Source organism: Chanodichthys erythropterus, chromosome 19 (assembly GCF_024489055.1).
Source record: "Chanodichthys erythropterus isolate Z2021 chromosome 19, ASM2448905v1, whole genome shotgun sequence".
Classification (NCBI taxonomy): Eukaryota; Metazoa; Chordata; class Actinopteri; order Cypriniformes; family Xenocyprididae; genus Chanodichthys; species Chanodichthys erythropterus.
Window position 1 is genome coordinate 14,810,912 of NC_090239.1, and position 26,524 is coordinate 14,837,435.

Sequence of the window (26,524 nt, forward strand, 5' to 3'; positions counted from 1 at the left end):
ACCCTTTAATGGTTTTAGTATGGCCTAACAGAACACCTAATTATAGATGATTAACATTAGCAGTGATGACCCATTTTATGATATCTGGTGTGACAAAGTGTTTCGGGTTTACTAGCTGTCCCACTTTGCAAACATTTAATACAATGGCAATATAATAATAACATGGATGCTTTTACACTTGAGTGAATCAGATTTCAGAAAATGTCCTTTCAAAACATTTTGAGGATATACAGTAAATGTACATTTTCTATAGTAAATTATCTCCTGCACGTAAAACCTAAAAAACTTAATATCTAACAGTGTCTTGATAAAGAAGAGTTGTAGTTGTAATATCAGTCCAGTAGGTGGTGCTGTAGGTCAATACATATAGAGTCATATCTACAGAACATGCCTTTGCACAGCAAAGATTAGTCATTATTAAAATACTATTAATTAATATTAATTAAAATATTAATAATACATTTTAACTCAGCATGAAACAAAAACAAACAAAAAAATATATATACATCATGTTTAATTTGTTTTTTTATTGATATTAATATGTAAGTGTGTGGCATCACTAGATATTAGGATAGGTAATGACATTGCACTTAAGTATCACATTAAATTTATTATATTTTTCCAAAAACATTTAAAACATTTTTTTTTTAATTTCTGTCTAACTATTTAATTAACACATAACATATGTCATATGTAATGTGACATGTCTGACAGCACTAAAAAAGAACAAATTCCAGGATTTCATATATTTCCCAATAGAGAGCAATGTTACAATTGTTTGCACTTGAGCTGTGAGGTACTTTTTGACCTTTAAGGTCATTCTGCAAGACAAATAATTACACTGTGTCTATTTTTGGTGAATGCTGGAGACAGAAAAAGTCTGCAAATTTTTATACATTACTTGGATTTGTGAATCCTACCAAAACTGTGTATTAAAGGCCAGTGTGATAAAGCTACCTCTAGGATATTGAAGATGCATAATATTAATACAGCTATAACCACAGCAAAGAGAACAGCTTATATTTAGAATATTTTATGTTCACAATGAGGGACTCAGTGTTACCACAGGCCATCAGTAGTTGGAAAGATCACTCAGGCTTTTTATCATTCATATCTGCCACTACACAGAGTGAAGGATCAGGGAGAGGAAGGAAGTGTCGATCTCTCCAGTCACTGTGCTGACAAATATAGTCATGTAAGAAGCAAATGTAAAGATTATCATTCATCCAGTGACAAACAGAAAGACTTCCACAGAGGTGCCATTTTTGACTTTACATATGTACAACAACAAAATATGTACAATCCTTTCCTGTTCGTGTTCAATTTGCGTAATAAAAAAAAGAAACCTTGAAGGAAACACTTTTAAACCTTATAAATTTATGAATGCTGTCCAGTTCTTCCTCTGCTCTCTGCGGTCAGTCCTTGCCTCGATATGTGATGTTTGTGAATGTTGAAGTGGCACCTTTGTAGAGGGGGTTGTGGCCCTGCAAGAATAAAAATGAATTCAGTGTGCATTTATACCAGTCTACAATTGACCAATATGCTAGCCTAAACCCTTCTTACTTAAACAACAGTCATAGCTCAGCTAACAGGGAACGTTAGCAGAACGGCTAACATTCTGGCAAGGTCCTCTCAAAGTTATGAGCAAACATCTTCCAGTAACATTAATAAAACATTCATTCAGACTTATCTGGTCTTTAAAAAATGTTCTTAAAATGTTGGTATTTTTACATCCTTAATGGGACTTTTCTTCTGAAACGTTTTAGTTGGATATCCTTCTAGCATTTTTTAATGCTAACACTTGTTAGCAACATTCCCATAATGTTTGCGAAATGATAAAACATTCCCTTAATGTTCGCATAACCAAGATATTTTTAAAACCATTTAAAAAGCCACTGTGGTGCAAATCACTTTTTTAAATGTTGTTTTTATGTCTATGTGGTGTTTTTACTATGCTTTAAGATAATCCATGTGCAAATTCAGTCAACACCATTGCTGAATATCAAAGAGAGTGGGGCTTTTCCTATCAGTGAGCACTAGAACACCTTTAAGAAGTGACAGGAACAATCAGATACATAGCAATGTTTCAGGTGAATTATGTATATGATGTTTATTATGATGTTATGATGAACTATATGCCTTTCTCTGATGTTCAAAACATTCTAATGATGCTGATTTTTAGAAGCCAGCTGTCTGACTCTGATGGCGAACAGGATCATGGTTTGTGTAATATTAGCAACACATTATTAGCTGTTTGATTGTCAAGCCAAATTCTAATCATATCAACTACTGTTATGTGTCCAGCGTTGTAGAGAGCAATACATAAAACGCATTACCATTCTGATACATCCATTTGTACACAACCTTGTATAATTTGCTCTTCCTCTTCTTCTTAATCTGTTTCTGGTTAAAACATATATGGCTGAATTAAACCAATATTTCCACTTGCCATTGTGTAGCATTTACTACAGTTGACAGAGTAGATCAGGTCATCCGAGCTGGAGTGGTTTAGTGGAGGCGGAGACTAATTTGCATATTTATAGAGCCATGTATACTAAATGAAGCAAGGGTATAGAGCTACAGATCAACTATTTTAAGGCATGACAAAATTATTTATACAGAAAAAAAAGTTTAAATATGTAATCGAAGATTATCAAAGATGAATTTTTAAGGGATAAAATCATTGATGCAGGGGGACTTAAATAAACTGGATGTTCAGAGAACATTCAGAAATAACGTTTCAATAAATAAAAGGGAATGTTAGCAAAACGTTCTTGGAACATATTTTTGTTGGCTGGGATTACACATATTTCAGGATAAAGGTTAAGTGGGTTCACATGTGGTTCGAGACCTCACTGGGGAAAGCCTAATTAGCATTGGATAATTTGAAACAAAACTTGCCCGAGGGTACGGAGGCGTTTCCTTTGTTCTGAGGGGAAAAACAGCATGCCACTGAAACAGTAAAATCATCCTGCCAACATCTATAGTTCACCAAGCTACTTAGACACAGTAATTTGAGCTTTTTACATTAAACAGAGGGGTGTGTGAGTGTAAATGCGTTTTGTTATGTATCCTGAGGTCTTTGATCACTTCTGTCTGAAATGTACTGCAGTATGCACAAAGTGGATTTTGTGCATATTTTTACACTTCACTAACCGTTTCCCACTTTGCACGTGCCCGCTCCTCCTCGAACTTAGCAAATTCACGGCGATCATGGATGGTGATAAGCAGTTTCCAGATAAGCAGGGCGGCCAGACCCAAGAACAATATGGCACCAGCTACTGACAGAAGCACCACCAAGATATCAGGGCCTTTAGGGCAGTCTAGTACAGAGAAAAAGGAAATGTGATTGAGAGATGCTTTAACAGTCAACAATTTAAAAAAAAAAGAAAAAAAAAAAGCAAAATTTCAGAACTAAGTGTGTTTACTTGCATTTACACTACTGTTTAAAAGTCTGATGTTGGTAAGTTTTTTAAGTTTTTAAAAGTCTCTAAAAGCTTGTTCGCACCGGGGACGATAACTATAATAATAACGATAAAGATATAGTTATAAAAAATCCTTATAAATACAAAAGAATAGCAGAGTCCACACAAAAATGGCACTATGGCAAGCCAATTTAACATTCAATCCTTAAAATGTACTAGTATCTATTTAATAGGTACTAGTATCTAATGCATAAGTATTAGTATTTAATAATAAGTACTAGTATCTATTTAATAGGAACTAGTTTCTAATGAATAAGTAATAATGTCTATTTAATAGGTACTACTGTCTAATGAATGAGTATCAAGAGCTAATAAATAAGTACTAGTAACTAAAGAATAAGCACTAGTAGCTAATGAATAGTACTAGCACCTAATGGTATAGATACTAGTATCTAAACAATAAATACTAGTAGCATGAAAATAGATACTAGGACTTTTAAGCATTACATGTTAAAACAGCTTGCCATAATGACACAGAGCAACATTATCATTGAAAACTATTTCAGAACAAGTTTTTGAATGGGCCTTTATGCTCACTAAGGCTGCATTTATTTTATTAAAAAAAACATTTTATATTAATAATTTGAAATATTATTACAATTTAAATGACTGTTTTTGATTTTTACTCCACTTTTGAGCAATTCAATGCGTCCTTGCTGAATAAAATTATTAAATTCTTTTAAAACTGAAACTCTTACTGACCCTAAACTTTTAAACAGTAGTGTTTATGTACCTTGATTTAATTTTTTCAGAATTTTGAAAAATAATCTGTAAGCACTCTTCTCTACAGTGTCTTGTGTCTGTCTCTTTGCTTCCTGTCTGAACCATTCCTGTCTTAGTAGGAATTACACTGTCAGCAGGTTCCTCAGTAGCTTGGATGTTGTTTATTGCTGTGTGTTTTTACAAGGTGGGGTGCTCCCTGGGTTTTGGAGATGTGTGCTTCACGAATAGAGCCCATGTTCCACATGTGTGTCAATTAAAGCAGAGCAGCAGACTCTCACTGCGGGCTCCTGAATTTACAGCCGTCACACGCTTACACAAACACCTATAAACTTCTGTATTCTCAAATCTCTAATATCAAAAAATAAAATAAACACTAGTACCATAAATAATATGCTTTTATCTTCTCCAGCCACCTTTGTTATAATCTGGACACTGATGACCAGATTTTTTTTTAGCAGTGAGAGCATTGAAAGGATGTTACCTGGCTCTTTGACCAGAGACAAGATGGATTTGCCACTGTTATCCTCATAGTACTGAAACCTTTGCACGCAGTCATCCTCATCCTTATAGGTGCAATTTACTGCATTCTTATCATGGAACACTGTTGAGTAACAGAGGGTTACAAAAAAGCTTACAGAAGAAAGCTGGATGGCTGTCATGATAATAATATGTTTTATATTATTATTATTATTATTATTGTTCATTAAATGACCAATGTTTTGGTTATTATCTATTACAAAATGAATGTGATAACAGTACCCAGATCATCCACCAGTCTTATTTCATCTCTGCAGATTCGATTGCAGGTTTCATCATCGAAGAGTTTCCCCCTCTTAAAGTGCTTACACTCTACACAGTCCCTAGAGAAAAGAAAAAAAAAGTTTAAAGACATAAAAATATTTTACTTGACATACAATTGTTGGCTATGTTTGGAATGGAATACTATTTGGAATACTAGTTCTTTATTTGTGTTCCGAATATGAACGAAGGTCTTTAGGGTTTGGAACAACATGAGGGTGAGTAATTAATGAGTTTTTATTTCTGGGTGATCTAACCCTTTAAAAATAATTTTTACTCACAATAGAAATAGTTAACCTTGGTTCATTCTAAAACCCGGGTAAACAGAATCCTGGGTTATCTTGCTTCACGTTTCACATTGCTCATAATTTACCCGGGGTTAACAATTAATCCAGAGTATTCGTAAGATGATGTTTCACATTGTACATTCCTAAACCCTGGGTTAACGTTCCTGTTAGCATATTTGCTGTGTCAGTGTCATTGATTGCATAAACGCAGCACGTGACCTGTTTACATAGCTCTGGCATTGTGCATCCTAGTTTAGCCGACTGTACTATCAAGTTTATACTGAATGGACATTTCAGACTATGAAGTTAAGATTGAAACGGTCTCTTTTTCACTCAAATTGTCACATTTTCTGTCAGTATTTGACATTGTACCTCCCAAACGCTGAATTTACTGGTTATATACAATGCGTAGTGTTTCTGTCACTGTCCAAAGCAGGCAAATAAGAGGCACGCCATGGTTGTCTGCTGCTAAGCGTCTAGCGCTAACATTCTAACACTGCATCATTTCACACTGTACAAGTTTGGCGCCGCAATACGGAGTTAACACAGCAAAAAGCATAACCCCGGGTAAAAAGCCGTGCTAATCCTGTTTCTAAATTCCAAGTGTGAATCGTTCCTTTACCCAGGGTTAAAAGCAGTGTTTAGAAAGACGATAGCCTTAATTTGTACCCAACAAAATATTAGTTGACATAACTAGAAAAATGTATATTCTTTATAAAAATGAAGTGGTTAACAGGGTGAACGGAAATAAGAACTATTTTATGATTTTTAGGTGTTTTGTCTCATTTTGATTTATAATAAGTCATCTTGAGGGCCTCTAACGGGCCCTGGCCATCTGGTTGAGAACCACTGGCTTACTGAATACTGTGTACAGTGGAAACTGTGTACTTCCATACTGTAAAAAATGTATGGTATATTAAACAGAATGTCTTATGCAAAAATAAACATTTCAAATACTAGTATGTTACATTGTGGTCACATGACCTCATCATACTGCATGTTTAATTCAATGACTGCCATCCAATTGACTGTTCGCAAAGACCCGCCCCCTTTAGTTACTGTTGCTATGTCCGACAAGCCATGCCAATCTCTCGCTCACACAGTGAAAAACATAGCGGAACTGATCATCTCTTCCTACTAGTTCATTTATAGCATCAAATAAACATGAATGAACATCATAAGGAAACGAAGGAATGTTGTTTTAATCGCGGAAAGACGTCAGTACACACCTTTTTTCAAGTTCAAGTCCACCTATGTTAATCTGCTAACTCCCCTGACTGGTTTGTAGGACAAAATGGCGGATTCGGTGTTATGATTGGTTAGATCACCTGTCAATCAAACTCCTGGTGAAGGGTCAATTGGAAATCCAAATTATTATTTTAATTGTTATCTTATTTTATACTGTGTAAAGCATATACCCACATTGTAGAAACAGTAGAATGGTAGTATGCTATTCCAAACATGTTATGTTATACTTAATATCAATAGTAGGCTCACTTCTTCAGGGTGCAGGCATCAGGGCAGGTGGGGCATTTGTCGCAGGTGGAGCCGTAGGCCCCAGGCTGAGTGCACTCACAGCTCCCACACACACACTGACCACGACCACTGCACAGCAATCCCAAGCTGGACATACAGGTGTCTGTACGAGTAGAACAATTGCAGTTCTCCCCCTTCCAGTCTGGATCACACTGGCAAAAACCACAGGTACAAGTGCCATGACCTGGAATGAGCCATGAAAGGAAAAATAACACAAACATATAAGTAAGCAGGTTCCACATGACTGTATGTTTGACCCTTGCAAGAAAGCTTTCCAGGATGAATAATGTTCAGTCCCATAATGTAATTAGGGTTAGTTTGAACTGAACTTGAGCCAATAAAAGTACCTCATGTAAGGAGTTGTACATTCCACACATGCATTGAAAAAAATGACTAATTCCCAAATATTATGCTGAGGCTTTCCATGGTTCACAAATTAAATTCCCCACTGGAAACCATGCTTTAATGCTGTCAAACAGATCCATCTTTCTTTTTCAATCACACACATTTCTAAAAATGGACATCTGGTGCTGGTGAATGTCAAGAATGTGACAGAATTAATATGATAAGCATTACAATGTATTTCACTTGACATTCAATGGCGGAATCCTGAGGCCCATTACATGCACGATTTACAGTTATAATTATAAGTATATCTGCGGCTGTGTGCATGTTTGTGTAGGAGATTACAATGCCTTAGCAAAACAGTGCTTATATGTGATCTGGGAGTTTGGTTGAAAACACAATGATGCAGCTAAATTAAAAACATAATGGAAATAAAACAATGGCTAACCAAATGTTAAAAATAACATTGTAATGCATGTAATTATTCTTCCCACAGAAAAACAATACAAACCCTTCACATCAGCCCAAACAGTACTTTACTCCCTCACTGGGCTAATCTTGGTTCAATTACATCATCAGTGTGTGACAACACAGAAAGGCATTTTCTGGATAACTTTGGGCCTGTGGGAATAAGCTATTGAGGCTTTAAGAAACTTCTTGCTGATTTAAGAGACTAAAAACTTTTTTACGTCAAAGGTACACTGTGAAATCTTTTGGAATCACGAATACCAAGATCTGGTTCTGCTTAAGGGAGAAACCAACCCCCTTCCAAGAGGTACACAACTTCAAGAGGTGCACTACAGCATTTTTTAATTTCACATAAACTATTCGGCCATTCCAACTCAAACTCGCCCCAGTGGAACATCAGCACCTCGTCTGAAGAACAAACACACATGTCTCAAATAGGTCAACACATGGTTTAGCCTGCCAAGTCCCACAGAGCATGTTTATTTATAAGAGAAGCTTGTTCTTCGACTAACGCAGGAGACATTTTAGTGTTATTGTAGGTAATTCCTTTGAGGTGATGTGAGGCAGGGAACAGAGAATCTTACTCGTAAAGAAAGACTTTTGTACAAAATAGCAGGCTGTGAAAAACAGAGCCTTTATTCTAATATCCTGCTGGTTGTGAGTTAGTCAAGGCTGGAATGCAGTAGCCATAAAAAGTATTTGGACCCTTAACACCAGCACAATATTCAAGCAAATAATATTAAGGCAAAACGATCTTTGTAAGATTTTAAATAGTAAAATAAAATGTACATGGTTTAAAATGAAAACAAAAATATTTAGACAATTTCTGGATGTCAAATGTCTATATGTCTACATGATCAACTACATCTGAAACAAAAATATTGTAACATTATTTTTATTCTTTTTTTCTTTTTTACTGAAAAAGCTTCATATGAACAAAAAGACAGTAACTACAAACCTTAAATACAGCACATAGGTAACAGTAATTTGTAAACTGTGTGTCTCTGTTTCACTAAAAACAGTTTGTTGGGGAATCAGACTACACTTGTTGTACTGTACAATTTTGATTCACTAAAACAAACCAACTCATAAGATTCATTTGTTCAGAAATCTGACCACATTGGTTGTACTGTGTTTTTTATTCACTAAAAAGAACTGACTCCTAAGAATCATTCATCTGGGAATCAAACTACACTGGTTGCACTGCATGGTTTTGATTCACTAAAAAGAACTGACTCAGAGTTGTTCGTTATGTAATCAGAGTGGTTGGCAGAAGAAGTCTAGGTTTGAAAGTGCCACTGACTGCATTTTTTATATTTTGCATTTAAAATTATTAAAACTTCTGTTTTTTCTGAACTTAGAAGTAGTAAATTACTAGTCATCCATTTTTTTTTTTATATCAACTATGCATTCCGTTAGTTTTGTGAATTGGTATGTTTCATCAGGCCTCAAAGAAATATAGAGCTGAATATTATCAGCATAACAGTGAAAATTAACACCATGTTTCCTAATGAAATCTCCTAAGGGTAGCATGTTCAGGGTGAAAAGCAATGGTCTGAGCTTTGTGGTACTCCATAATGTCACATCCATTTATAAACCAATAGTGTAATAATAAAACTCACTGTTAACAAAGTACATCTAGCTTCCCCTGACCTTACCTGAGCAGAGCTCTCCTTTGTACCGCAAGCAGCTGAAATCGTCACACTCACACCTCTTCCCCCACACTTTGCCGAAATCATTATTGTGGCACACGCATTGGCCGCACACGCAGTCTCCACGACCGCTGCAGATCACTTTGTCCGGCCCAGTGCAGGCATCCTGCTCGGTGGGGCTGTAGTCCCCTTCTGCACACTCACACCTGGGACCCAATCGTCCTGGGTTACACAGGCAGATTCCACACTCATAGGTGCCATTGCCGTGGTGACAGATGGGACTGTCGGGCTCTGCCTTAGCTTGGCATTTACACTCACACTCAAAGTTGACTGTGATCTGCAACGTGTCTTTAAAGCCCACTGGTTTGATGGTAAAGGTCTTGCGCTTTTCCTTGGGACAGCCCCTGGCCCGAGCTTCTACGCTAAAGGACACCTGGAAAGATGATATTGAAGGAAATGCAGGGTTGTTACAGAGCACCAGTGTTCAAAAACATTATTAAAGATTATTAATTTGAACTGTGGGACAGTGTTAAGCTCACACTACCATTTAAAAGTTTGGGGTCAGTAAGATTTCTTTTTTAATTAATACTTTTAATAAATTGATTGAAAGTGACAAAAATGAATTTTACATTGCTACAATAAGTTAGTATTTCAAATAAATGCTGCTTTTAATTAAACAAAGAATATCATAGTTTCCAAAAAAATATTGAGCGGCACAACTGATTGATTTCAACAGAGTAATGGTTCGTGAATCACAGGAATAAATAAAACTTTAAAATATGTTAAAATTAAAATTTTTGATTGTAAATATTAAATATGATTTCAGAATATTACTGTTTTTAATGTATTTTTGATCAAATAAATCCAGCCTCGGTAAGCATAAGAGACTTTTTTCAAAAATTACCATAAACCTTTAAAGGTGCCCTAGATTCAAAAATTTAATTTATTTTGGCATAGTTGAATAACAATAGTTATATAGTTACAGTGAGTCTCAAACTCCATCGTTTCCTTTTTCTTATATAAATCTCATTTGTTTAAAAGACCTCCGAAGAACAGGCGAATCTCAACATAACACAGACTGTTACGTAACAGTCGGGATCAGTAATATGTACGCCCCCAATATTCTGGCATATGCCAGCCCATGTTCAAGGCATTACACAATGGCAGAACGTCTGGATGTGCCCAGCTGAATCATCAGACTAGGTAAGCAAGCTAGAACAATAGCGGAAAATGGCAGATGGAGCAATAATAACTGACATGATCCATGATTACATGATATTTTTAGTGGTGTTTGTAAATTGTCTTTCTAAATGTTTCATTAGCATGTTGCTAATGTACTGTTAAATGTGGTTAAAATTACCATACTTTCTTACTGTATTCACGGAGACAAGACTGTTGTTATTTTCATTTTTTAAACACTAGAAGTCTGTATAATTCATAAACACAACTTCATTCTTTATAAATCTCTCCAACAGTGTGTAATGTTAGCTTTAGCCACATAGCATAGCCTCAAACTCATTCAGAATCAATGTAAACATCCAAATAAATACCATACTTATGCGATCAGACATGCTGCATGACGAACACTTTGTAAAGATCCATTTTGAGGGTTATATTAGCTGTGTGAACTTTTTTTATGTTGTTTAAGGCAGGTGCGAGCTCTTGGGGCGTGGAGCACGAGAATTAAAGAAGTGGACGCACACCCTGAATCGGCGCATTTATAATGATGCCCCAAAATAAGCAGTTAAATTTTTTTTTTTAATCTATGGGGTATTTTGAGCTGAAACTACACAGACACATTCAGGGGACACCTTAGACTTATATTACATCTTTTAAAAACATGTTCTTCGGCACCTTTAAATGGTAGTGTATATTCAATAATATTTAAATAAACTTTATTTAGATTAAAAAATATAATTATTAATTAAATATTTTAATTACAATTAATTTAAATATATTATCTAACAATGTCAATTCAATACTCATCTGCCACAATAATGTTTTTTTTTCCTTCTTCATTTGAAGAATTTTTTGTAGGGAAAAATAACACAATCTAATACAATATAAAATAATAGTTGAAAAAGAAAATACTATTTTAAAATCTATTTTATTTATATTTATTTTGGGGATGTTTAGCCATCATGTACATGACATATGTGAGTCTTATCCTTCCACTGTTGACAGTGAGTGTGTTGGAATGACAGACAGTCTGGACTGAAGGCTGGATGGTGTGAGTCAGAGCAGTATGACAGAAAACAGGAAAGAGGCAAGTCCGATGCCTAGACACACTCAGCAAAATGAGTAATGGCGAAGTTACACCCACTTGTCCTGTATGTGTGTAAGTCTTTACAGTTAACCATTTACAAGGAAGGGAGTGGAACCGCAATATTTCTGCAACTCATTTATCAAGGAAGGCAGTTGATTGCACATTAGAAGGGATATTTCCTGTGCTCCTCTTCTTGTGGAATATGTCAAAACATCAGAGTGGGAGACTGAAAGTGAAGGAAATGACCAAATTGACCCCAGTGGAGTTTTGGAATAAGTGGTTTAGTTAAGCAACACCAGGAATTTTATAGGTATAGGTTTTATAGATAGATGGAGAAAAGTAGAGAGATGGACAGAAAGAGAGAAAAAAAGAAGAGCAATACTGACGGTATCTCCTCTTTTGAGGCCAGAGCAGGATCTTAGCCCAGGGATGACCTCTCCATTGAGACATGTGGCATTAAATGTCAGACTGAGCTCTTCAGGGACATTCAAGAGCTCCAGCTCAACCTTAGAGCGCAGTTTCTGTTACAAAAACACACAAACACAACAGCAAACAAGAGATCAGTGACCACAGACCATGTGAATGGAGTAAAGCCTTTTGAAGGAATGTTCCAGGTTCAACACAAGTTCATTTTTATTGATACCATATGTGGCATAATGTGGATCATCACAGAAAATCATTTTAAGTCATTTTTGAAACAAAAATCACATTATTTTATGTGGTAAACAACACATCTTGACTGAACAGTGTGTACTCTTTCTCTTTGTTACCTGGACCCAGTTTTTATCCCTTTTTATTTGCCAGCAAAGTTCTGTCAGATGATGCAAGGTTTTTGATAAAACTACAGATTAAATTGCATAGAGAGCCAAGATTTATTAAAAGCCTGTCTTGCCAGCAGTAAATTGTCACTTAAAGGGTTAGTTCACCCAAAAATGTAAATTTTGTCATTAATTACTCACCCTCATGTCGTTCCACACCCGTAAGACCCGCGTTCATCTTTGGATCAAAAATTAAGATATTTTTCATAAAATCCAATGGCTCAGTGAGGCCTCCATTGCCAGCAAAACAATTAACACTTTCAATGCCCAGAAAACTACTAAAGATATATTTAACAGTTCATGTGACTATAGTGGTTCAAACTTAAGGTTATGATGCAATGAGAATACTTTTTGTGTGTCAAAAAACAAAAAAAACAAAAGACTTTATTCAACAATATCTAATGATGGGTGATTTCAAAACACTGCTTCATGAAGCTTCAAAGTTTTACAAATCTTTTGTTTCGAATCAGTGGTTTGGAGCTCATATCAAACTGCCAAAGTCATGCCAAGTGGTGAAGCATTGAAATTTTGAAACACTTATGACGTAACGAAGCCTTGTTTACTTAAATCACGTGACTTTGGCAGTTTGATACACACTCCGAACCACTGATCGTAAAAAATCGTAAAGCTTCATGAAGCAGTGTTTTGAAATTGCCCATCACTAGAAATTGTTGAAAAAAGTCATTATTTCGGGGTTTTTTGGCGCACAAAAAATATTCTCATTGCCTCATAATATTAAAGGTCCCGTTTTTCGTGTTTTTTTTGAAGCTTTGATTGTGTTTATAGTGTGCAATATAACATGTGTTCATGTTTCGCGTGTAAAAAAACACAGTATTTTTCACATAATTTACTTATCTGTATACCGCTGTTTCCACTGTCATAAAAACGGGCTGATGGCTTCCTTGTTCTATGAAGTCCCTCCTTCAGAAATACGTAACGAGTTCGGATTGTGCCAGCGGTTCCTGTGTTGGGATTCAACAGCAGCTTAGCGCTCCTTAGGCGCTCCGGAAAGGTCACGCCTCTTACCATAACGTGTGCTGCACATAGTTTTACATGTGGATTATTGTGGTGTTGTGCCGAATGAACACAAAAGACAATTCCCGAGAGACTGAACTCTTTAATCTCCACAAGCAGCGACAGGAAATGTACAACGTTAGCACTCACTCAGAAGAGTACCTCATACGGAAAACAGCCATATACATAAACATAGTCCCCTCTTGTGGCCATTATGTGCACTGCAGTCCAACATTAACTATTGCAGTAAGGATACCACATAATTTTCGGGAACCGAGTTAAACATAAATTGTAACCATTGATCTCTAAGTACAGCGTCCCTGGGAAGGCCAAACAAAGGTGATTGGACTGCGGGATGAAAATAATACTGTTTCGACAACATGGCGACAAACACACTCTACAAACGCAACTCTTGCTCTTCTCCGTGGGATCGCAACAAGTCCACGCCCCCTTTTTTGTGTATTCCTGTGGGCGTAGGTTAGTCAAAAAACTGTTTTAGTGACGTCATTAAAGAAGGAAGTAGAGGGATGTAGTCCAAACTGGCCGTTCGATGTAGGCGACTTCTGTTAAATAAAATATCTCGCTTGGCATTGAACTTTGAGCTTTAAAATTTTACAGATTTTATTTATACTCTAACAACAACATTACACACTAACTAAAGTTTGAAACATGGGATCACGAAGAACGGGACCTTTAAGGTTGAACCACTGTAGTCACATGAACTGTTTTAAATATGTCTTTAGTAACTTTCTGGGCATCTGAAAGTGTTAATTATCTTGCTGTCAATGGAGGCCTCACTGAGCAAAAATATCTTAATTTGTGTTCTGAAGATGAATGAAGGTCTTAAAGGTTTGGAACGACATAAGGGTGAGTAATTAATGACAGAATTTTCATTTTTGGGTGAACTAACCTTTTAAGTTGTATTGAACCCAGAAATTTATTTTCGTATATGTAAAAAAGGACATTACAGCATATGCATCCTGGATCAGCTGGATGACATTATGAGAATCCTCGGACAGCGTTCCGACTGCAGTACCAGGGATCAGCTCACTGTAGTTCTACAATGGATAGAGGAGAATTCTTAAAAACTGTCCTTAAAAAAAATTATCAGACATTTACCATATTGATTTATAGTAACATTTAATAACCTTCTTACCTTATAAAGTGATTCCACATGGCTAGTCACAGCAAAGATGAGATTTATATTGTTTTCTGACATTTTCTCTGTGATTAATGCCAGTGATGGGTAGTCCTGAAAAAATGTTAGCATGCATGATTAAAAGTAAAATGTTGTACACACTTTATAGCGTGTCTAATACTAAATATTCCATCAAAATGAATGTTATGTCTATATGTTCCACCCAAACTGCATCAAGTTTGTGTGGAAAAGTACTTAAAAGGATCACTACCATAGTTGTAGACATATTGTAGATGTTATCTGTTCCCACATAGCATTGGCCGTCATTGGGCCGCACAATTCCCGCCAGGCGTCCATCCAGTGCCACATGTGTCTTGGCATCTGTGGTGAAAACCAGTAAATGAGATGCACCTGGTCTCCAACCAATTTTGTCCTGGGAGAAAGACAAAAATGGTCAAATATGAGAGGTCAAAATGACTGTAAGCCAAAAATACTTATAAAGTTGCCACTTCTTATAAAGTGTATTTCTTTTTGCTTGTTTAGCTAGTTCAACCTTGCACACGGCTGCCTGTATGATGGCGTCAAAGCCTCCCTCTGGGGCGTCCCTGTTCCGAGACACCTTCTGTTTCTTCACTTCCTCTGTAAAGCGGCCCACTTCCTCCGTCAGAGACAGAACATGTCTGTAGCCAAACTGAGGCTGGCATTTGTAGGGGATTCTAGCATATATATATATATATATATAGAGAGAGAGAGAGAGAGAGAGAGAGAGAGAGAGATTTGATTTTTAAAAACACCTTTATTACAATGCATTTCCTACTTATAAAACATAATTTAATATATTCTAAAAACATTGCAATACATGAAATAGCTTTATAAAAACTAAAATCAATGAACAATCTTGACTTTACCATAGCACCAAAAATGGACACAAGATTAAATTCCTGATTTTGTTCAATTTTATCTTTCCTACTTACAGCTGACACTCTCTCTGTCGTCTCCTTGTATATTTAACACCAAAGATAAAAATTTGCATCGAAAATTCTTCATCAAATGACTTTTTGTAATTTGTCATTTTGTAAAACCTCAAATAAAGGTCTCTAACAGTGCATAAAAGCATGAAAAATGGTCTCTCTCTGAGAGCAAAAAGGACTTTCATCACTAACATCACATTGTTACATGTGCCCTGGGTCCGTGCTCTATTCTCATATGGACTCCATTTCCCACAATTCCCCACCTAGGAATCGATATCATACACTCACACCTGTTTCCCATCAGTGACACTTTATAAGCTGCACTCAAACACACACACATTGCTTCTCTGGTTTTACAATGGGTGGAGAAAGTCAAACCGGACAGAGTGATAATATAGTCTGATTCAGCAGCAATATTACAGACTCTTACTTCTAGCAAAACAACTAGAGAAGATATTTTAATAGAAATGTATACAGCCTTGTTAAATTTATTTAGAAAGATTGCAAATAGATGTTCAGTTTTGTTGGGGTAATGAGGAAGCTGATAAATTAGCAAAAAATCTCTAAATCTTACTGACAAAATTGAGATTTCTCTTGGAAAAAATGAAGGTAAAGCTATAATAAAAAGTAATATTGACAAAAATGGCAAAAAATGTGGGATTTAGATAATAAAGGAAGAGAATATTACAGTGTTCAAAAATCAATTAAAGTTAGAACATTTAACAGTAGAAATAGAGAGGAAATCTATACAAGATTATGGTTAGGACACACAAGACTTAAAAATGTTATTTCTTATGAGTAAAATAAACTCTGATAAATGTGAGGTTTGTAATTGTAAAGAATTTTTTTTTAATACGTGTTTTAATAAAATGTAGAAAATTTCAGGAAGAGAGAAGAAAATTTAAAGAATGTATTATTAAAATAGGGAGGGAGTGGGATATAAGAAGCATTTTAGGTATAGGAAATTCTCAAAGTGAAGTTGTTGAGGCATTAATGAAGTTTATGCAAGAAACAGGTATAGGTAAAAGAATTTAAAAAAGATCAATGAAGCCATGATTTTACACACTCCAATATAGTAGGTGGCGGTATGCAACTTTAACGATGAAAGCTATAAAACTGAAAGAAGATGACGACACACATTGCTGATTATTGTTTAGCCTTGTATCCGACCTTGTTTCAGAGTTCCTTGTGCCTTGCCTTGCCTAGCCTAGCCTGTGTTTTTGACCCTGGACTGTTTCCTTGTTTATGATCGTTTGCTACCTGCCTAGACCTTTGCCTGTGTTTGGATTACTCTTTTACCTTGCCCTCCTGTATCTGTTTGCTGGTGTTTGACCCTCTGCCTGTATGACTACGCTCATCCAATTAATAAAGCCAGCACGTGGATCTCCAACTCCGTTGTCCCGCATACAGTGAGTCTCAAACTCCATTGTTTCCTCCTCCTTATATAAATCTCATTTGTTTAAAAGACCTCTGAAGAACAGGCGAATCTCAACATAACACCGACTGTTACGTAACAGTCGGGATCATTAATATGTACGCCCCCAATATTTGCATATGCCAGCTCATGATTGAGGCATTACACAAGGGCAGCCAGTATTACCGTCTGGATGTGCCCAGCTGAATCATCAGACTTTATGCAGGTAAGCAAGCAAGAACAATAGCAAAAAATGGCAGATGGAGCAATAATAACTGACATGATTCATGATAACATGATTTTTTAGTGATATTTGTAAATTGTCTTTTAGCATGTTGCTAATGTACTGTTAAATGTGGTTAAAGTTACCATAATTTCTTACTGTATTCACAGAGACAAGAGCCGTCGCCATTTTCAATTTTAAACACTTGCAGTCTGTATAATTCATAAACACAACTTCATTCTTTATAAATCTCTCCAACAGTGTAGCATTAGCCATTAGCCACGGAGCATAGCCTCAAACTAATTCAGAATCAGATGTAAACATCAAAATAAACACTGTACTTATGCGATTAGACATGTTGCATGACGAACACTTTGTAAAGATCCATTTTGAGGGTTATATTAGCTGTTTGAACTTTTTTCATGTTGTTTAAGGCAGGCGTGAGCTCTTGGGGCGTGGAGCACGAGATTTAAAGGGCCAAACACCCTGAATCGGCTCATTTTTAATTATCCCCCAAAATAGGCAGTTAAAAAAATGAATTAAAAAAAATCTATGGGGTATTTTGAGCTGAAACTTCACAGACACATTCAGGGGACACCTTAGACTTATATTACATCTTTTAAAAAAAAAGTTCTAGGGCACCTTTAACACATGACTTGTACAATTTCTTGACATTCACTTCTTCAAAATCCATGTCCATTCATTTTTCTGATTCCAGAAAAATTCCACTAGACTCCTCTAAATTTGGTGAAATCAATAACTTTGGAAAAAAGTTCTTTTCATTGGTAGTAATTTCTCTCATGCAATATCTCCTAAGTAATTCAGTCTCTTCTGCTGTAAGGAGAGTCTTTAACTTTTGAACCTGGGTATCCGGCGTGGGAGTCGGACGCTCTAACAAGGAGGCTAAAGGCAACTCCTAGCGTCAGTCACTAAAGCATCTCTTGAGATCGGAGGAGTGAGGTTTACTTGCACGGCAACTACTAGCTGGCCTCCGTTACACATATATACAAACAAAAACAAAAACATGATCTTCAAATTGAGCTTTTATCTTTAAACATCTACCTTTAACAACCTCTTCTATTAGAAAAGATGAGGGAGTGAAATTTTTACTAAACAAAACTGCAACTCCTCCACTGAGTGAAGTATAGACTCCCACTCTTTAGTCCCACTCTTTAGTCTTTCACTATGTGTCTCCTGTAAAAACAGGACATCAACTTCATACTGTTTTATTACTTTATATATCTGTGCTCTCTTTCTACAGTCTCTAGCCCCATTCACATTTAAACATGCAATGCAAATGTCACTCATCATCAAAAGTGAAAAAGAAACAATACTACAAAGAGCAAAGCTTCCGATAAGGGCATAAAAACGAAACCATTTCATCATCATTACTCAGAGCTAGCTCAAACTTGTTTGCATGTTTACCAGAACCTCTTCACAATCAATGCTGTTACTTTCATCAACTTCACAGGTTAGCATATCAGGATTCTTGCCATTTAATTCATCACTTTTAAAACTTTGTCTAGCTAAATCATGTTCAACATTTTTGTCTGCTGACACAACTGCTTCATTAGTGCCAGAATTCAGCATATTAGGCTAAGATAGCAACATCTTTATTTATGTTTATGATGTATCTTTATTTTGAGCATTAGTGTTATCTTTAACACCATCATTCTGCTCACTTTTTTTTTTTTTTGTTCACTGACGAGCAATTCCAGGCACCCATTGCGTCATAACATTCAAGCTTTAGAAAACAGCTTGCAGTGTAATACTAATTTTGTATGTAACTCAGCAAATGGAGACACTTCAACCATAATAGCAGTGTGTCTAAAGATGTAATATCAGATTCTGTCAGCACACCGCCCAATTACAAGTTTATAATAAACACCCATCATCTGTAATGTTTATGTTCAGCATGTAAATATATGTCATCACTCACGAGTAACAGGGATTTAACACGGCCTCTTGAGGGGAGATGTACATGTACGGGGACACAGGTTTATCCACGAAAGCCCCAAAGCCCATGCGCAGATTACTGGTGGTTTTACTCATCTCTTCAGCCAGGCCTCGCCCCAGTCGCCGCAACTGAGACAAGTCGTCATTCATGGAGTAGGACAGGTCCATCAGATAATACAAGTCCACTGGGTAGTCCTCAACCTGACGGACTTTCAGCGTGAAGACCTGGGAATCATCTGTGAAATGCCAAAGTAACAATTCAGTCTAATGGAAGAACTTGTCATTTGTTTTGGGGTTGATGAACTCACCAGGTCTCAGAGAGATGCTTATTCTCTGCGGTTTGATCTGGGTGACGTCGGTGGTGGATCCTGAGGCCTTGTCACTGAGATCCTTGTTCTCTGTCACATTCTTTTTGCTGGTGGGATACTCCAGAGCTCCTCTCTTGCATCCTGCATCTATGAGGTTCTTCTTCAGGTCACATCGGGAGGAGCCAGGCACATCTTGTCCAAAGTCCTGATAAGCATTTGGTATATAGTTATACTTGTACAGGGCACTTAAAGGGTTAGTTCACCCAAAAATTTAAATTCTGTCATTAATTACTCACCCTCATGTCATTCCAAACCCGTAAGACTTTTGTTCATCTTCTGAACACAAATGAAGATCTTTTTGATGAAATCTGAGAGTTTTGACAACCAATTTGATGCTTCAAAAAGTTCATAAAGAGATTGTCTGAGACTTTATATGATGAACAGATTTAATTTAGGCTTATATTTACTAAACATTCACCAACTCACACATCAGTTGTGGTAAACGGAAGCTCTAGCATGTTTGCTTGATGTGTGTGTGTGAACCAATGAGGTTCGTCCTCTTGTGTTACGCAGCAGGTTTGAGCTTCTGGAAGAGTTTTGTTCTCACGCATCGAGCAGGTTCAGTTTAGCTTCCGTTTATGTTCGCTGATCAATGTTTATATGTGAATAAAAGTCTCAATTAAATTTGTTCATCATATTAAGCGATTGAGTCTCTTCAGAAAATTAAACGAAACCACTCAATTCATATGAGTCAAAATTGTAATCAAATAGCTGTCTATGGAGGGACAGAAAGCTCTCGGATTTCATCAAAAAGATCTTTATTTGTGTTCCGAAGATGAACGAATTTTTAATTTTTGGGTGAAGTATCCCTTTAATAAAGATTTTTGCAGCAAACAGAATTACGAAAATCAAATCAAACACTCCCCGCCTCATCTGCATTGGTTGAAAAAGATGGTAGTCCAAGTCAGGCCAATGGTTGAGCCACAATTTTTTTTGTATTGAGACATGACAAATTTATGGATTTTCCTTCCTTCCTCCTTGTTCTTGAAAAACAATTCAACTGTAATTGAAGCAAAGTTGCAAAAATGTGTTTTGTCATGAAACAAGACATAACAATTTCTTGACCCAGAGATAAGGTCTATTTAAGCCTTATCCAGCCAATCTCATGTCATGATCTGAGCGTTATTAATATACTGGTGATGTCTGACAGAATGTCTGATTATATTATCAACCATACAGCTTTCTACTCCATCCAGGATTTTTTTTAAAAGCATTAAAATCTAAAGTAAACATGTTCAGCTCAGTCATAAAAATTATTGTAGAGTACCACACCTCTTGAAAGCACCAGGCACAGGTAGGATGCACTGCCAGGCACTGCTGACATGTGCTGGCTCCTCGAGAAGTGCAGATGTTGGAGCCTGGGAGAGAAAGAAATGCTCATTTTTGATCTCCAACTGGATTTAAACTGCATTAAAACTTGCAGCCTGGAGGTTTATAGAAACAAAAACATGTCTAATCATTAACATGTGATCAGATTCATTTCCTCTATTTGTAGGGGAATTAAACGATCACCATCACCAGCATGTATCAGACAAAACATTTTACAAACACAAAAGTTCATAAAGTTCACATACATTTAGACTTTTATTAGATCTGTCAGATATTCAAGGTATAACTGAAACAAGTGCATACTGAATAAACACATGCCTAAGTCTTTTATAGTGGGGCCAATTTAGTGATAATGTAAGAAAGAAGGAAAGAGAAAGACAGAAAGAAACTAAATATTTGACAGTCAAAATTAAACAGCCTTCATCCTCTGTCTTGAACCACATCATCAAAAAAATATATCAAAATAAGATAAAATATATCAAAATGCGATCAGGCAAGACAGAAATGTTTTTATGGGACACAATAAATAGGTTTACAGAAAACTGAAAAGACAGGACGTACCTAGTCCAGCATCAGTTAGGAATACAATCACACAATAAATCCATAAGCTTGAGAGTTTGGAGGAAGTTTTCTCCATCTCGGGTCAGTTGATACAGGCGTTTATCGCTCTTCTCTGGTCCACCGGCGGTTTGTGCTTGCTGTGCCCTTCTCCTCCTCCTCCTCTTCCTTTACGCTCCAGCATAGACATCAGACCAACACCAAATATAGAGTAAATTTGTGGCAGAACTGGGTTTATTTCCGAGAGGGGGGCAGAGGAGGGGCTGACTTCACGAACATTTTGCCGTCTTGTATGGAAACCGTAACTTTTAAAAGACCACAGTGGTCAAAACAGTGTATTTTTATACGACGATCTCAGTGTTACGACATGACCAGAACAAAGATGTTTTTTAACTTTTCTGATGAATATGAATCATCATATTGTTAACATCAAATATGGCATGGCTATTGGCTGCCTAATTGCAGGTCTATAGCACAAATAGCCTATGAAGTTACTGTACATCGCCATTGTGTTAGCATTCTGTTTTTATATGGTTTTGGTCATTACCTGGATCTAGATAATGAATCAGCTTGCCTACCCAATCCTTGAGTAAGCTGGTTAGATGTAGCCTACAACACACAAATCGATAACAAACCAGACAATAACAAATCATCTTTTTTTTTTTTTAGATCGGTTTCAGAGAAATTTAGATGATGCATTTCCTCAGTCAAATGTGTCAAGAGTGGGAAATTCTTGACACTTCAAAAGTCATTTTCAAGTGACTACGGTTTACAGGAAACGCGTTATCTGTATTAGGCTATATAAATCTTACAACTTGTTTCATATGCATTGGATACATGATTTTCAACAGTTACCAGCCCATTTGCATCTCCTCTATTATTTTTTTTTTTAATCTCCTCTATTACTATAATGATATCATTTACCCAGATGATGATGTGGGTACTGTTCTCCCTCTAGTGGCTGAACTTTGAACATGTTTACTTTTAATAGTTTAATCGTTTGGACAGAATTCTCTCTTCATCTGTTTTTAATATTATCATTTAGCAAAAACAAACAGTTTGACCTCAATGCAGGAAAACACCCATTTACAAGTGCTGTCACGTGGATTTTTTTTCAGTGTCTTTTACATCCTTTTCGATTTTTGTGCAAATTCAACAATAAGTGCACTACAATTGCGTGAAACTGAAAACTTACATGGACTCAACACAGATATTCAGTCACACGTTTGAAACAAAAGAGGCACAAAGGAGGATACCTTTACCTGCATACAAAAATAAGTTATTTTCCTCACTTGACTTGGCTAACACATTATGAGCTCAACTCATCACATCAGCTTTTATTAAGTATAAAATCATCCATCACCAGATCAGTGTCTTTGTTTTGTCATATTTTAACTCTTTCTAGCCTGATTACCCGTTCTAATACTGCTACAATATTGATACCAAACACATTTCACACACTTCTCAGCTGTAACAATTTAGAGGTTAGAGCATACAATGGTCCTGAATGAGTACTTTACACATTTCACCTCTTATCTCTGATTTTATTGTTGCATGCACTTTACTTGTTCTTCTTTTTCTGAGGATAAAACATAAACGACGCATTCCAGCAGAAATGCCATAATAACGACCAAACATTTGACTTCAATTCTTAGTTGAAGACATCTTAAACTTTTTAATGGTGAATGTTATAGATGAAGGTCATCTTCAGGAATTGAATCAGGTATACGATAGCCTACACCAGGGGTGTCCAAACTTTTTTAAAAGGGGGCCAGATTCGATGTCGTGGACACATCTGGGGGCCAGTTCCTTATATATATATATGTATATATATATATATATATATATATATATATATATATATATATATATATATATATAATTATTCCTACATGTTTTGTTTCTTGAAAACATAGATTTGAAAAAAGCTTGAGCTGACAGTAGAGTAGTTTGAGATAGGACACAGGTGCAAATTTAATACACAAACACTATCTATAAAACTTAACCTCATTTTTAAAGGGTGAAATTTAAATATTATATTATAACTGAGTTAGAACTCTATTCTTATTAAAAGTAGCCTACTCTAATTAGATCACCGTAGGTAAAACCACACACTTCACTACATGGTAAAAAGTAAAAATATTGTTTTTATATCTAGAATGGCTTTAAGGTAGGCTATTTAGTCTCTAAACACATTTAATATAAATACGAATGCACAAAACCAAGATTATGACAAAAATAGTGTGGCCTTATTGCCATTTAATACAAGTCTACATTAAAAATGAAATAAAATAAGATTAACCTACATTTCTGACAATATACCACGGTTAGCCTACAGTAGCCTACTCCTGATTTGCCCGGTATGTTGTTGATTAAAGGTGCCCTAGATTGTTTTTTTATAAATATAAGTCCTAGGTGTCCCCTGAATATGTCTGTGAAGTTTCAGCTCTATGGAAGCCCGTTTCCGCCACTAAAAAAAAAAAAAAAAACGCCACTTAAAAAAAAAAAAAAAAAAAAGCCACTAAAAAAAAAAAAAAAAAAGATTAATTGCGACTTTTTATCTCAGAATTGCGAGTTATAAAGTCAGAATTCTGAGATATAAAGTCGCAATTGCGTGATATAAAGTCAGAATTCTGAGATATAAAGTCGCAATTGCGTGATAAAAAGTCAGAATTCTGAGATATAAAGTCGCAATTGCGAGTTATAAAGTCAGAATTCTGAGATATAAAGTCGCAATTGCGAGTTATAAAGTCAGAATTCTGAGATATAAAGTCGCAATTGCGAGTTATAAAGTCAGAATTCTGAGATAAAAAGTCGCAATTGCGAGTTATAAAGTCAGAATTCTGAGATATAAAGTCGCAATTGCGTGATATAAAGTCAGAATTCTGACTTTATTTCTCGCAATTGCGACTTTATATCTCAGAATTCTGACTTTTTCTCACTACTGTGAAACGTTATTTCTCACAGTTCTTTCTTTGCTTGCGTTTCCTTTCATTGCGACTGACCATCAGGATTACTGCTTTGTTATTATTATACATTAAATAGAGGACATCATAAAGGATTATTTCTAGCGCCGATTTACCAATAAAGAAATATTGAATTTACTGGAGGAGACACATATAGATTAGTCTCCGGACATATGCATTACGCAGGAATATGCATAGAATGTTTCCACGGTAACCTTGTACACAGCGTTTCAAGGAGAAAAAACAGCTTTTACTGCCATCTAGTGGGCTTAATACTAAAACAACCAATACCTATCATGTTTCATTAACTTTGCAACTCAAGGGTAGAAATAGAATCATGCAATTCTGCAAATTACAGTCGAGGTATTTGGACAATAAAAGTTGTTTTTAACAGAATGGATACACTAATGAATTTTACACGATAATAACAATATCATAATAATCATAAGAAGAAGAAGAATCAGCTGTGGCGGAGGCGCAATAAATCAGACAAAGCTGAAGTGGCACATTTTAATACATCCAACAGCTTCAGACTTCACTGCAGCTCGTCTATCGTTGGATGCGCTGTTACAGACAGAGATACTGACCATCAGTTAATTGCGAGAAAAAAAGTCAGAATTCTGACTTTTTATCACGCAATTGCGACTTTATATCTCAGAATTCTGACTTTTTATCACGCAATTGCGACTTTATATCTCAGAATTCTGACTTTTTATCACGCAATTGCGACTTTATATCTCAGAATTCTGACTTTATAACTCGCAATTGCGACTTTATATCTCAGAATTCTGACTTTATAACTCGCAATTGCGACTTTATATCTCAGAATTCTGACTTTATAACTCGCAATTGCGACTTTATATCTCAGAATTCTGACTTTATAACTCGCAATTGCGACTTTATATCTCAGAATTCTGACTTTTTATCACGCAATTGCGACTTTATATCTCAGAATTCTGACTTTATAACTCGCAATTCTGAGATAAAAAGTCGCAATTAATCTTTTTTTTTTTTTTTTTTTAGTGGTTTTTTTTTTTTTTTTTTTTTTTAAGTGGCGTTTTTTTTTTTTTTTTTAGTGGCGGAAACGGGCTTCCATAAAATAGCCCATAGATTTTTAATTAATTAATTTTTTAACTGCCTATTTTGGGGCATCATTAACTATGCACTGATTTTTTCAGCACGCCCCTTTAAGAGATGCGCTCCCTCTGCCCCACGAGCTCTCGACTATATAAAAGGCTGCAGTTTCACAATTTTCACAAAATAACGACTTATTTATTTAGTGATGGGTCGGAATTGGGCACAACACCGGTTTCAAAACAATGCTTCAGGAAACATCTGATCATAAATGAATCGTTGTATCGAATCTGCTGTTCGGAGCGCCAAAGTCACGTGATTTCAGCCGTTGGTAGTTTGACACGCGATCTGAATCATGATTCGATACACTGATTCATTTTTTTCTCCGATGCTTCATGAAGCAGTGTTTTGAAATTGGCCATCACTAAATAAGTCGTTGTTATTTTATTTATTTTTTTGGCACACCAAAAATATTCTCGTCGCTTTATAATATTAATATTGAACCACTGTGCTCAACTGATTTAAATATGTTTTTAGTACCTTTATAGATGGTATGAGAGGAAATGTCATTGCTCCCTATGCAGGCCTCACTGAGCCATCGGATTTCAACTAAAATATCTTAATTTGTGTTTAGAAGATTAACGAAGGTCTTACAGATGTGGAATGGCATGAGGGTAAGTAATAAATGACATTTTTGGGTGAACTAACCCTTTAATGTTTCCCTTGCCTAAAATCTAGTACTGCCGCCCTGTGTTGACATTGTGAAACTGCACGATTTGTAAATTATGCATGGCAGGCCACACATAATATATTTTAATAGACAAGCTGCGGGCCGCTTAAAATTCATCCTCGGGCCATAGTTTGGATACCCCTGGCCTACACCTTTGTGGAGTATGTAAATTAGCGGCATCTAGCGGTGAAGTTGCGAACTTCCACCAACGGCAGCTCACCCCTCCCTTTCGAAGCAAAATAGAAAAGCGACGGTGCAGTGTTGCCAAGTCTGCGGTTTTCCCGCGGAATTGGGCTACCTTTACACTGTTGCATCGGGTTGTTTTTCATGTCCGCGGGTTGAATCGACCCCAAATAATACGATATTTAGCCCCTGGAATGCGAATTTTACCAGGGGACCACCCCT

General features: G+C 36.1%; 1 protein-coding gene across 1 annotated transcript; it reads right to left on the reverse strand.

Moving 5' to 3' along the window:
- On the reverse strand, positions 1–21,911 carry itgb3b (integrin beta 3b). Its single transcript, XM_067368882.1, has 15 exons — positions 21,353–21,911; positions 20,735–20,820; positions 19,403–19,607; positions 19,078–19,330; positions 15,084–15,246; positions 14,802–14,963; positions 14,549–14,644; positions 14,361–14,450; positions 11,947–12,081; positions 9,301–9,727; positions 6,791–7,013; positions 4,968–5,068; positions 4,690–4,809; positions 3,157–3,323; positions 1–1,484 (listed from the first exon to the last, which is right to left on the reverse strand). The coding sequence occupies exons 1-15, from the start codon at positions 21,426–21,428 to the stop codon at positions 1,416–1,418; spliced, it is 2,373 nt and encodes a 790-aa protein (XP_067224983.1). The 5' UTR covers positions 21,429–21,911; the 3' UTR covers positions 1–1,415.
- Positions 21,912–26,524: the final 4,613 nt, after the last annotated feature.